This window comes from Calidris pugnax, unplaced genomic scaffold (assembly GCF_001431845.1).
Source record: "Calidris pugnax isolate Ruff unplaced genomic scaffold, ASM143184v1 scaffold540, whole genome shotgun sequence".
NCBI classification, from domain to species: domain Eukaryota; kingdom Metazoa; phylum Chordata; class Aves; order Charadriiformes; family Scolopacidae; genus Calidris; species Calidris pugnax.
In genome coordinates, this window is record NW_015091579.1 from 157,198 (window position 1) to 171,081 (window position 13,884).

Below are 13,884 nucleotides of genomic sequence, written 5' to 3' on the forward strand. Positions count from 1 at the left end.
AGACCTGTTGTCCCCTCCCAGCTGGGGCTGAGGTTGCCAAAATCAACCATCCTGGCCTTTCCCTTCCTAAAACACGAAGCCAAACGGCCCCTCGTTCCTCTCAGCCTCCAACTATAGGGTGGGACACCTTAGGAAAGGTTAATGGATCCAAAAAATACCCACATCTGCAAAGCCCTGCGGGGACATGAGAGGACACATCGCCCCAGACAGGGAAGATTTGGCTTTTTCTTGACTCCCTAAAAGCTGTAGAAAAGAAGGACTTTCAGGCCTTGGACACCTTTGTTTAAACCCTCTTCCTTGACTCCCTAAAAGCTGTAGAAAAGAAGGACTTTCAGGCCTTGGACACCTTTGTTTAAACCCTCTTCCTTGACTCCCTAAAAGCTGTAGAAAAGAAGGACTTTCAGGCCTTGGACACCTTTGTTTAAACCCTCTTCCTTGACTCCCTAAAAGCTGTAGAAAAGAAGGACTTTCAGGCCTTGGACACCTTTGTTTAAACCCTCTTCCTTGCAAATCAGAGAGCAAGAGGGAAGCTCTTTGGGGATGGGGAACCAGACTGAGGACTCTGTACCCGGAGGAGATGCTCAGCCTGTCCCAGAGCTCAGTCGTTTTCTTAAAGAGCTTCAAGTTTGGTGCCTGAGACCAAAAAATCCCCAGTCTTAACTTCCAAAAATCTACTTTCAATCTTTATTCAGCAAAGAAGAAGAAAACAAACCAGCAAATGTAAATCTCCATCCCTGGGATGAACTCCTGGGATCACCGGGAGCAGCCTGGGTGCGGGAGGGTCACCCTGACATAAATGGAGATCATCACCCCGACGTAAATGAGGATAAAAACTGCCGTTTTCCTCACAAACCATGAAATCTGGCTTCATTCCCTCCTGCTGACAACTGGCACCTGGGGCTAATTCCTCCCCAAAACGTTACCCTGCTGCCTGGCTGCCGGGAACACGGCAACCCAAATTCTCTGTGGGTGAAGCCTGAAGGGTTTTATTTGTGTGGTTCCCATCTCCCTGAAAAACGTGGAGGGGGGTGGACACCCTCAGGTTTGTCACCCACCTCCTACCGACGCAGGTGACCGGGATTTAGGCTTCCAGGATTGGTTTTTCCTGCTTTTTTTCTCTACTAACTGTCCTCAACCCCTGAGCGCTCGCCCTCTCCTGCCCCTGTTCTGTCACTCACACTCACCTCCTCCCTCTTCTTGACCCCAGGAGGGACAAAAGAGCCTTCTGGGACTTTTGAAGTTTGTTTTTCACCTTCTCTTTCTCTCCTTTCACCGATGATACACTCAACTCTCTGTTAACTTCTCTCCTGGGTGGCTCTGTGCAGGGGACAAGGCAGGGGACATCAGTTGGCAATGCTCCTGGTGGTGAGACACTAATCCCTGCCCATCTCAGGCTGGTGCTGAGCCTCTTCCCACCACCCAGGACAGGACAAAACCACATTTAAATGACTAAATTGCAGCCTCAGACCCTTTATGGCTTCGTAACGTTCTGTAGGGAGGGAATCAGCTCCCAAACCTGCCCGAGCTGCAGCTCAGACCAAAGGGCAGACAGACCCACACCAGCACCCACCCCCAAAAATACCTCTTGTTGGGGCTGAATCTGCCCCACCTGGTCTGAAACGTAGCGATGGGACCCCATCATCATCCTCTTAATGTAAATAGGTGTTGCTTATTCTCAGGTAACGTTCTGTAGGGAGGGAATCAGCTCCCAAACCTGCCCGAGCTGCAGCTCAGACCAAAGGGCAGACAGACCCACACCAGCACCCACCCCCAAAAATACCTCTTGTTGGGGCTGAATCTGCCCCACCTGGTCTGAAACGTAGCGATGGGACCCACCATCGTCCTCTTAATGCAAATAGGTGTTGCTTATTCTCAGTCTGAGGCATTTTATAGCTGGTCTGTGCACCCACAGGGCATGTTGTGAAAGCCATGGTCCATCTGCGTGGAGGGGTCTCCTCTCTTGGGGGGGCTGAACCTGCCCCCCTGGTCTGAAACGTAGCGATGGGACCCCATCATCATCCTCTTAATGTAAATAGGTGTTGCTTATTCTCAGTCTGAGGCATTTTATAGCTGGTCTGTGCACCCACAGGGCATGTTGTGAAAGCCATGGTCCATCTGCGTGGAGGGGTCTCCTCTCTTGGGGGGGCTGAACCTGCCCCCCTGGTCTGAAACGTAGCGATGGGACCCCATCATCATCCTCTTAATGTAAATAGGTGTTGCTTATTCTCAGTCTGAGGCATTTTATAGCTGGTCTGTGCACCCACAGGGCATGTTGTGAAAGCCATGGTCCATCTGCGTGGAGGGGTCTCCTCTCTTGGGGCTGGTTAGAGCCTTGGCCAAGTCTTTTAAAGGTCTTTTTAGATGCTTATTTGGACAAACTACACCCATCTTTTTTACAGCGTGGATATTCCTCTCTGTAGATATTCCTAGAGGCAAGATATTTGAGTCCTGGCTCCCCTGGGATCACGGCGCCGGCTTCGCCTGTCGGGCCGGGGAAGTCCCAGTGACCTACATGAGCAAACATCTGGAGTCAGGAGGCAAACATCTGGCTCAGCCTCGCAGCTGGGGGCTCTGAGGGGGGGGAATCGGCTTTTCCTGCTGGATTCAGCCAAGATTCTTGGAAAGAGGTGGATTGTAGGATGGTGCTGGGAAGAGATAAAAGCCGATTAGAAAGGCACGGGGGATGGAGGGGGGGGGGATACACAGACAGACTTTATCCACCAGAGACATTTCTGTGTCTGGTCATAAAACAGGGTGGTTGTTGTCATGGACAGAAATAAGCAGGAGCTTCCAGGGGCTTTGCTTCCTGAAGACAAACTCTGGGGATAGGAGGAAAAAGGATGGAGGGGGAATCATGGTCGTTTTGTGAGGCCAGATGGTCACTTTATCTCCGGTGAGAAAGCTGGTTACAGCCTCTTAGTCAGCCCCTTTGTTTAAATTCTGCTGAAAACATCACGGGGAATTCCTTTGGCGCTTCCCAAAATGAGGGAGGAAAATTATTAAACGGGGTTGGAGTCCTTTCTGGAAATCCAAGAGCTAAGACCTCATCTCCTCCTGCCCTTCCCGGCACCCGAGTTCCTCAGACTCGGATCCCAGCCCATAATGACCCTTCCTGGGGGGGGGGATTAAGCAGATTGAGATGGATTTGAGCCTCTGTCCTCAGCAGACACGGAAAACCAAGCTCTCCCTCATCCCAGTTACCTACATTCCTCACGTTTACCACGGAAAGAGCGGAGCTGCTCTGCTGAGGGAGTGGGATGTGAGGACAGGGCATTAAAAACTCCTGGGAGGGGGGGCTGAGAGAGCTGGGGGGGTTCAGCCTGGAGAAGAGAAGGCTCCAGGGAGACCTTGGAGCCCCTTCCAGTCCCTCAAGGGGCTCCAGGAAAGCTGGGGGGACTCTTGATGAGGGAGGGGAGCCATGGGACAAGGGGGAAGGGTTTGAAGCTGAAAAAGGGGAGATTTAGGTTAGATTTTGGGAAGAACTTGTTTATTTTGAGGGTGGTGAGAGCCTGGCCCAGGTTGCCCCGAGAAGCTGTGGCTGCCCCATCCCTGGAGGGGTTGAAGGGCAGGTTGGAGGGGGCTTGGAGCAACCTGGGCTGGTGGGAGGTGGCCCTGGGGGGGAACAAGATGATCTTTAAGTTCCCTTCCCACCCAAAGCATTCCGTGATTCTATGAAAACAGCAATTAAAAGGAAGACCTTACAAAACTAAAGGCAGATTCAGGCTCTGCATCCCCCAGGTGTCCCCCGAGTGACGGCACCCCCAGGTCAGGGTCTGTCATGGGGCAGCACCAAGAGCCCTGGCTTCCCCCCCCCAGCTCAGCCCCAGCCTTCCCAGCCCTGCAAAAATCCCATGTTTAATTTAAATCCCTGTGATATTTCTCTCCAGCTGTGTGCCTGGCGCAGCAGGGCTAACAGAGGAGGGAGTTGGGGGGAACAAACCTGGAAAAAGTGAGATTTTGTAAAAGCTTCCCCTCGATGGCTCTGAAGGACCCCCCCAAGAAGTGCTTGTGCCCCCAAAGGCCTCTCCATTCCTTCTTAAAACCTTCCCTCAATCCCTTGGCTGCTGAGGGTCTATGGGGGGGGGTCTTTTGGGGTCTGGCTGGCCCCCCCAGCAATTGCTAGAACAAACCCCATGGTGTGGGTGGTCAGTGGGGCCAGGATTCTCCCCACAGCCCCTTTCCCATGGGATGAGCATCGGGGGAGAGCAGCAGATGCCTCGTGGGGGTAATCTGGGCTGGGATGTGCTCCATCCATCCACCCCCCCCCCCCCCCAAAATCAGCTGTCAGCACAGCCTGCAGTAATGCCCCCGGGTTAAAAATAGGAAGTGCTAATCTTTATCCCTCCAATTTTTGTCGTGTTGCCTCCAGAAAAGCCCCAGGAGCTAATGGGATCTCCCCTTTTCATGGGCAGAGGGAAAGCCCACCTCTTCCCAGCATCTCCTGCCTCCCCCTTGGACCTCCTCCTCGCAGGCAGGGTCCTCTTCTTGCTGCTGGAGAACCTTTTGAGGGTCCACAAGCATTAACACCGTGTCTGGTCACACCAGCCCAGTCCTGGGGGGGGAGGAAAAGAGGCATTTAAATCCCCAAGGAGTCCAAAAGCAGGAATTAACCCAGGAGACTGTGATTTTTCAAGTGATCCTTCCAAATACGCCCCCACCTCGTTCCAGAAGGGACTCAAGTTGAAACGATCACGTTGAAAATCTCTTGTTTCTCCCCTGAAAACACCAGTTAACAGTCCCATTAATTAATGTGTCTGTGCCTTAATGCAGATTACTCTTACACAGTGTTTCAGTGACCACAAAACCCCACCAGAAGCTCCAGCCCACGCTCTGCACCTTCAAACCCCCCCTGTGCTGGGAGCAGCAGCCCCGTCGCTGCCTCTCTCTCCGACATCTGCAAAGGCTGTAATTTTATTTTGGTTTTTTTTTGGTGTTTTTCGCAGGTCAAAGATGAAAAAAACATACAGGAAACGTTTGACCTGAGCGATTATGAGAAATGTGAAGAGCTCAGGAAGTCCAAAAGCAGAAGCAAGAAGAACCACAGCAAATTTACCCTCGCTCACTCCAGGCAGCCTGGAAACACGGTACGTTTTGCTCGTGAGAGCGTGGTTCAGCCCAAAAAAAGCCCAAGAAAACCTGAGAAAACCAAAGAAAACCCAAGAAAAACCAAGAAAGCCCAAGAAAGCAATCAGATCTCGGTGCAGGCCAGGCTGCCTCCAAGGTCTGAAGGTCTAAGCCACTAATTGGGGGGTGTGAAACTGGATAATCTCAGTTTGTGGAGTGTGTGGCTGGGGATTTGTGCAACACCTGAGCTGGATTTACACTTTTCACTCCGACTTGGTTCAGGAGACCAAGTTTGCCCTGCCCCCCCCCCACCCCTGCACTTTGAGAGGGATGTTGTAACACCAGGGACTGCAAAAAAAGAAGGGAAAATGGAAAGCAGCAAGGAGAGGGGCTGGAAAAAATGTTGAAGAGGCCAAAACTCATTTCTATTGAGTATTTCACTTAAAAAAACAAAGGGCAACGGAGCTGGGGAGGGGTCTGGAGCACAAGGAGAAGGGCCTGGAGCCCAAGGAGAAGGGTCTGGAGAAGTTGTGAGGAGCATCTGAGGGTGCTGGGGGGGTTCAGCCTGGAGAAAAGGGACTGAGGGGAGACCTTCTTGCTCTCTCCAACCCCCAAAAGGAGGGTGTAGAGAGGAGGGGTTGGTCTCTTCTCCTAAGGAACAGGAGATGGGACAAGAGGAAACGGCCTCAAGTTGCTCCAGGGGAGGTTTAGGATGGAGATTGGGAAAAATTTCTTCCTGGAAAGGGTTGTGAAGCCTTGGAAGAGGCTGCCCAGGGACGTGGTGGGGTCACCATCCAGACGTGGTGCTGAGGGACATAGGTCAGTGATGAGTTTGTCAGTGTTGGGTTGATGGTTGGACTCGACAATCTAAAAGGTTCCTTCCAACACGGACAATTCTATGATTCTATGAAAAAAACCTTAAGGTTCCTGCATCCCCTGCACACAACATATTTTCAGAACTGCCCTCAGTGTCCATCTGACGTATCAAAGTAGGGAAAATCCGGTTTCTTCCGTGGGTTCCTCCTGTAGCTGCTGCTCCAACAGCCACCATCAACATCTGAGGTGGCCACGGAGAAACGGCCCGTGAGCAGCAGATGCTGCACCATCCTTTGACGAAGGCAAAAACCCCAGGCTGGTGTGTGGGAAGGCAAAGAGGGGGAAGGAAGAACTGCAGCCACCAGGGAAGTGAATAAGGCTAACAGCTTTTGGGTTGAAAAGCTGGGTATTTGGGAGGAAACGGGTCTGCTTCACGTTTTCTCAAGGAGGCAAAGCAGCTGTAAAGGCCGGGGAGCTTTTCTGCGGGCAGGGATGGTATGAAAGCATCTCTGTAAGAGTTTAGTCACTGGCACTGACCTAAATTCCCTCTTTTGTAGGCACCGAATCTCATCTTCCTGGCTGTGAGTCCGGAAGAGAAAGAATCCTGGATTAATGCCCTCAACTCCGCGATCACACGCGCCAAGAACCGCATCTTGGATGAGGTGAGCGGGACGCTGAGGGCTGGACACGGGCTCCCTTGTCTTGACAAAGTCCAGACACCAACGAGCCTTGGACCAGTGATCCCAGACACATCCCATGGCACCCCTCACCCCATCCTGGACCCATCCCATTCCTGTCCCACTGCATCCCAACCCCTATCCCTGAGCAGGGAGAGCAGGAAAGCATCTCTGTAAGAGTTTAGTCACTGGCACTGACCTGAATTCCCTCTTTTGTAGGCACCGAATCTCATCTTCCTGGCTGTGAGTCCGGAAGAGAAAGAGTCCTGGATTAATGCCCTCAACTCCGCGATCACACGCGCCAAGAACCGCATCTTGGATGAGGTGAGCGGGACACTGAGGGCTGGACACGGGCTCCCTTGTCTTGACAAAGTCCAGACACCAACGAGCCTTGGACCAGTGATCCCAGACACATCCCATGGCACCCCTCACCCCATCCTGGACCCATCCCATTCCTGTCCCACTGCATCCCAACCCCTATCCCAATCCCATCCCAGACCCATCCCATGGCATCTCTGATCCCCATCCCAGTCCCATCCCAATGCATCCCTCACCCCATTCTGAACTCATCCCACTGCATCCCCACCCCATCCCAGTTCCATCCCACCAGCATCCAAACTCTCTCCCCCTTGCATCCCTACCCCAGCCCAGCCCCATCCCAGTCCCGTCCCACTGCATCCCAACCCCTATCCCAGTCCCATCCCGCTGCATCCCTACCCCATCCCAGTCCCATCCCACCAGCATCCAAACTCTCTCCCCCTTGCATCCCTACCCCAGCCCAGCCCCATCCCAGTCCCATCCCACTGCATCCCTCACCCCATACTGAACTCATCCCACTGCATCCCCACCCCATCCCAGTTCCATCCCACCAGCATCCAAACTCTATCCCACTTGCATCCCTACCCCAGCCCAGCCCCATCCCAGTCCCATCCCACTGCATCCCAACCCCTATCCCAGTCCCATCCCTGACCCATCCCATGGCATCTCTGACCCCCATCTCAGCCCTATCCCACTGCATCCCTCACCCCATCCCGACCCCCATCCCAGTCCCAGCCCCATCCTGACCAGTGGCATCCCTGTCCCATCCCAATCCCATCCCAGCTGCATCCCAATCCCATCCCAGTTGCATCCCAATCCCATCCCAGTTGCATCCCAGCCCCAAACCCTATCCCAGTCCCATCCCAGACCCATCCCATGGCATCTCTGACCCCCATCTCAGCCCTATCCCACTGCATCCCTCACCCCATCCTGACCTCCATCCCAGTCCTATCCTACTGCATCCCTCACCCCATCCTGACCCCCATCCCAGTCCCATCCCAATGCATCCCTCACCCCATCCTGAACTCATCCCACTGCATCCCCACCCCATCCCAGTCCCATCCCACCAGCATCCAAACTCCATCCCACTTCCATCCCTACCCCAGTCCAGCCCCATCCCGGCCCCATCCTGACCAGTGGCATCCCTGTCCCATCCCAATCCCATCCCAGCTGCATCCCAATCCCATCCCAGTTGCATCCCAATCCCATCCCAGTTGCATCCCAGCCCCATCCTGGCTGCTTCACGACCAGTGTGCTGTCGACACTGTGCAGAGCAGGTTTTACACCCCTGCCCTTGAGTGAAGGACCCTTTCTTGGGGGGCTGGGGGAGAAATTCACCCTCAACACGTGGGTCACAAGGGAAAGGGAATCCTGGAGGAATAAAGGATGTGCCACAGCGCGTCTGGGCGGTCACAGCTACAGAAATGAGGGGTGGTTCACATTTTTCTGGGCCCCCAAGGTGTTCACTAGCTTTTGTCACGATTTTAGGTCACTGTGGAGGAGGACAGCTACTGACCTCCATCCCAGTCCTATCCTACTGCATCCCTCACCCCATCCCAGTCCCATCCCAATGCATCCTTCACCCCATCCTGAACTCATCCCACTGCATCCCAACCCTATCCCAGTCCCATCCCAGACCCATCCCATGGCATCTCTGACCCCCATCTCAGCCCTATCCCACTACATCCTGACCACCATCCCAGCTTTTACACCCCTGCCTTGAGCAAAGGACCCTTTCCTGGGGGGCTGGGGGAGAAATTCACCCTCAGCACGTGGGTCACACAAGAAAGGGAATCCTGGAGGAATAAAGGATGTGCCACAGCGCGTCTGGGTGGTCACGGCCACAGAAATGAGGGGTGGTTCACTTTTTCCTGGGCCCCCCCGGGTGTTCACTAGCTTTTGTCACCATTTTAGGTCACTGTGGAGGAGGACAGCTACCTCGCCCACCCAACGCGCGACAGGGCGAAAATACAGCACTCCCGACGCCCCCCAACGCGGGGACACCTGATGGCTGTGGTACGTAGGGCAAACCCCACTTCACCCCCACAAACCCCACACCCCTCCTGCCCTAAAACCCCCTTGAGACTATTCCATTTGTAAGGGGAACGCGAGAAGAGCTGCTGTTTGAGCTCTGGCCTGAACTGAAAATTGTCCCAAGACCCAGGAGGGTGGTGGGCGACCTCAGATCTCGTCCGCCCCATCCTGGCTGCTTCACGACCAGTGTGCTGTCGACACTGTGCAGAGCAGGTTTTACACCCCTGCCCTTGAGTGAAGGACCCTTTCTTGGGGGGCTGGGGGAGAAATTCACCCTCAACACGTGGGTCACAAGGGAAAGGGAATCCTGGAGGAATAAAGGATGTGCCACAGCGCGTCTGGGCGGTCACAGCTACAGAAATGAGGGGTGGTTCACATTTTTCTGGGCCCCCAAGGTGTTCACTAGCTTTTGTCACGATTTTAGGTCACTGTGGAGGAGGACAGCTACCTCGCCCACCCAACGCGCGACAGGGCGAAAATACAGCACTCCCGACGCCCCCCAACGCGGGGACACCTGATGGCTGTGGTACGTAGGGCAAACCCCACTTCACCCCCACAAACCCCACACCCCTCCTGCCCTAAAACCCCCTTGAGACTATTCCATTTGTAAGGGGAACGCGAGAAGAGCTGCTGTTTGAGCTCTGGCCTGAACTGAAAATTGTCCCAAGACCCAGGAGGGTGGTGGGCGACCTCAGATCTCGTCCTCCATTCTTGGAGACCTCGTACAAACCCTTTTTCACGGTGGTAGTTTGCCACCTGGCATCATTTCATGGCTGAAAATGAAATGTTCCTTCAAGTTCCTGATGGAGAAGAACCGTTCTAGCCCGGGGAACTCAGCCATGGGCGAGCACAGATGGCTTGTCCAAAGATCTCCATCTCAGCTACGAACCTGGAGCTCTGTCAGGAGGTCTCACCTGCTTGGGGCTGATGGTCGACAGTCGGCTGAACAGGAGCCAGCAGTGTGCCCAGGTGGCCAAGAAAGCCACCAGCATCCTGGCCTGTGTCAGGAACAGCGTGGGGAGTAGGGCCCGAGAGGTGATTGTCCCCCTGTACTGGGCCCTGGGGAGGCCTCACCTTGAGTGCTGTGTCCAGTTTTGGGCCCCCTACCATAAAAAAGACATTGAGGTGCTGGAGCGGGTCCAGAGAAGGGCAACAAAGATGGTGAGGGGTCTGGAGAATAAGTCTGATGAGGAGAGGCTGAGGGAGCTGGGGGTGTTCAGCCTGGAGAAGAGGAGGCTGAGGGGAGACCTTCTTGCTCTCTCCAACTCCCTGAAAGGAGGGTGTAGAGAGGTGGGGGTCGGTCTCTTCTCTCAAGTCACAAGCGACAGGACGAGAGGAAACGGCCTCAAGTTGCCCCAGGGGAGGTTCAGGCTGGATATTAGGAACAATTTTTTCCCTGAAAGGGTTCTCAGCCCTTGGAATGGGCTGCCCAGGGAGGGGGTTGAGGCCCCATCCCTGGAGGTGTTCAAAAGCCGGGTTTATGTGGTGCTGGGAGGGATGGTTTAGTGATGATGCTCCTTGTTTGTTGTGGGGGTGTCTATTTTTGTCAGTTGGGTTGACGGTTGGACAAGATGATCTTGAAGGTCCCTTCCAACCTAGAAGATTCTGTGATTCTGTATTCCTGGTCCATCCTGGTGCAGGTGACACGTATCTTGGGTATAAAAGACATGTAGAGTGTGGTTCCGGTGATAACACAACTCTTTATCTGCTTCTCCAGGCATCTACCTCAACCTCTGATGGCATGTTGACGCTCGACCTGATCCAGGAGGAAGACGCCTCTCCGGAGGATCACAGCACCTGCGAGGAGAGTTTCCGGGTGGACCTGGATAAGTCGGTGGCCCATCTCACCGCTGGCCGACGCCGCTCCGATTCGGAGAACGTCAAGCCATCGGAGAAAGGCCGGACGGGGAGCCTCCCGCGACGGGAGGTGACCTCCTGGGACAGATCCGGGCAACGCAATGACTCCTTTGAGAAAGGGACCATGTACACACCACAGGTCCCTAAAAAGCTCTCGCACTCGGAAAAGAATAAATGTGCCTCCATGGAAGAAATTCTGTCTCGACGGGACTCTTCCACGCACCGGGCGGTGCTGAGGAGGGGGCTGGAGGCTCAGTTTGCCTCGGCAGAACCGGAGCAACTGTCCCGGATACAAGAACTGGTTGCACTGAAACTGGAAAAAACTCAGGAACTGCTGACAGAGGTGAAGGGCTACGGGGAAGGCAAGAGAAAGACCAAGGATTCCACCACCAGCACCACCACCGCCGCCACCACCACCACTACTACCACCACCACCTCTTCTTCTTCTTCTTCTTCCTCATCATCTTCCAAGTCGGACTCTGAAAGGATCCTGCAGGAATCGGAGAGGTTGCTGGGGGAGGCTTCTTCCACCTGGAGCCAAGCCAAGAGGGTGCTGCAGGAGATCAAAGAGCTGAGGGACCTGTACAAACAGTTTGAACTCCAGCAGTCGGACTCGAAACCCAAACAGAGCTCACAGTCCCAGTACAGGAAGAGCATGATGTGAAGGCAAGCCTCGGGATTGGGAAGGAGGTTTTGGGGGGGAAAAACAGGGGAGGGCAGCCTTTAGGTCTTTTTTTTGTTTTTTAATTATTATTATTTACAGTGTTCAAAAGAGTGAAAAGGTGCCTGTTCTCACCCAGGTTTGCTTCTCAAAGCTCGAACCCTTCCTTCCCTCCACCGCATCCCCCGCCGAAAACCGACCCCGTGTTCCAATAAATTGAGTTGATACCTCCTGTTTTTTTTTTCAAGAGCACCCCTTTGCACCGCAGGCCCCCCCCCCCAGCTTCTGTCGTGCTCGGAGGATGGAGGAAAGCCACCAGTCCCTGGAAAAACCCCCCTGCATGGCTGGAGCAGCACGTGCACCACGACGGGGACCGATGCTCTTTGCGCTCTACAAGCCCTGGCTTTGCTGCTCTGACGCCCGAGCTGTACCCGGCCTTACGACCCAAGAGTCTCCTCTTTATTCCCTTCACTGTCCTCTTGGAAATAAACGACAAAAAAAAAAAAAAAAAAAAAAAAAAAAAAAAAAAAAAAACCACACACAAAAAAAAAAAGTGTCTGTCCCAGCCCATGCTTTTGGAAGTCCCCGTTATCCGGGAACTGTCTTGAAGATGCTGGAATTTTAGGCGAGGAATTTTAGGAGGACTGTGGCTCCTGGGGTTCTGTCCTGGCACCGGTCCCTTTTGTGAACCCCCCAGGGTCATTCTCGTGGTACACAAATCCCAAACAGCCCCCCAGAAGGGGGGTGGCAGGTATGCAATTTGTCCCCAAACCACCCTCTCTGGCTTTACTTGCAGTTAAAAGTCTTCCTTTTCCGTGCAAATAAGAGGATCAAAGCCTCCGATGGAACAGACAGCCCCGACGGGGTGGCTTGAGGGGGTTGTTTTCTGGCTTTTCCACTTTCATTAGTTTATTTTTATTTTTATCTTTATCTTTGAGCTGAGGGGAAATGGAAAAAATATCAGGGTTGTGCAAACCAAGAGCCCAAAGGTAGTTTTGGTGGGTTTGATTGTCTTCTCTGGTGTGTTCCCCAGGAAGGCACCAGCCAGTTGTGGCTCCCCCAAAGATGAGAATTAACCCCCCCCTGAAATGAAAGCTGAGCCTCTGAGACAGCTCAAATACCCTCCTCTGGGCCATGCCAAGCACTTTGCTAAATAGGTGGCTCAGTTTTCACGCCTTTAAAGAAGAAAAAAAAAAAGAAAGGAGGATGTTGAGATGCCTCACGGGGCTCGAAGCACCCCCACCAGGTAACATCCAACTGTTTAAAAAACAAAGGAAACCTAATTCCCTTACCTGCACTGCAAATAATCCCCCAAAATATTAAACCCGACAGAGTTATTTCCTGGTGGTGGCTGGTGGTGTCTTCTCTTTCACTGGTTGACCTCCCTTGGAGAGGAGATGGGTAACAGAGTTATTTCCTGGTGGTGTCTCTTTTCTCTCGCTGGTTGACCTCCCTTGGAGAGGAGATGGGTCGTTTTCACTGGTCACTTTTACCACCCAGGCTCATGTTGCCGACGTGCAGTTGCCAGCCCTGCAAAGAAACCCATTTCTGGTTGGGTTTAATTAGTCCTTCTCCCCCTCCTCTCTTAGAATTACGGGTGGAATTATGACTGTTGGCACCAAGATTCTGAAAAATCTTATTATTGACAAACTTCTGGGCCTTGCAACAACCTTTTTTCCTTGTTCCTGAGCCCAGCACAGCTCTTTGAGGGCAGGTTTGGAAAGGCTCATTCACCTCAGCTCTTGTTGCAGGGTTTACACACCACCCTCCCAGCATTTTTTGTTCTTTTCGATGTTTTTTTTCTTACCTTTTTCTATCACTCGAAGGATCTGCTTGGATGCACCAGAGGAAAAAAACCATAACCCCTAAAAGAGACGAAAAAAGCCGCTCTGATAAAACCCTCCCTGCTCAGCTCTTTGATCCAGAGAACAAGAAAAATATGCAAATATTTTCCAGATGTGACTTCCAGCATTAAAAGTAGCCTTGTTTTCGGAATAAGAAAGCCAGGCTAAAATCCCAGGGGTTTGAATTGGGCTGGGTTGGGATGGATTTGTGTTGGGACTGGCCTCCTGGGCTGATGTTGGAACATGAGTGTGAAAACACACCTGATCCTGACCATCCAGGGGGCATTAAATGCTCTTGAGTCTTTCCTAGGCAAGAAGGTAATATAAAAATTGGCCAATTAAGAGGGTGAAAATGGTGCTGGAGTCAGGGATGGAACGTTAAGAGCTCACCTTGAATTCCCTGTTGCCTCCACGTGATGATGGAACTGAATCCCATGGGGTAAGACCTGGAGGTCTGGGCACGGTGTTGCCATCCTTAGGGCTCTGCTGTCCAGAGAAAAGGGGTGTGTTGTTGGAGGTGGACAGAAACGTGGGATCTCTTTGGAGCAACCTTTGCCAGGCTTCTTTTTGTACCTAGAACAAGATTTGGAGGAAAACATAGAATCATGGAGTG

The 13,884-nt window shown here is 53.0% G+C and overlaps 1 protein-coding gene across 3 annotated transcripts in view; it reads left to right on the forward strand.

Annotated features, from left to right (window-relative positions):
• Window positions 1–11,960, forward strand: part of PLEKHO1 (pleckstrin homology domain containing O1) — a 42,252-nt gene extending 30,292 nt beyond the window's left edge. The window contains exons 1-5 of one of the 3 annotated variants that reach the window (XM_014961788.1): window positions 4,948–5,084; window positions 6,777–6,881; window positions 8,790–8,891; window positions 10,627–11,432; window positions 11,676–11,960. In XM_014961788.1, coding sequence (XP_014817274.1) covers window positions 8,883–8,891; window positions 10,627–11,430 — 813 coding nt within the window. In that variant the 5' untranslated portion in view covers window positions 4,948–5,084; window positions 6,777–6,881; window positions 8,790–8,882 and the 3' untranslated portion in view covers window positions 11,431–11,432; window positions 11,676–11,960. Of the gene's footprint in view, window positions 1–4,943; window positions 5,085–6,776; window positions 6,882–8,789; window positions 8,892–9,324; window positions 9,436–10,626 lie in introns of those variants that run through there. The other 2 variants (XM_014961790.1, XM_014961789.1) reach the window with 2 other exon arrangements.
• Window positions 11,961–13,884: the final 1,924 nt, after the last annotated feature.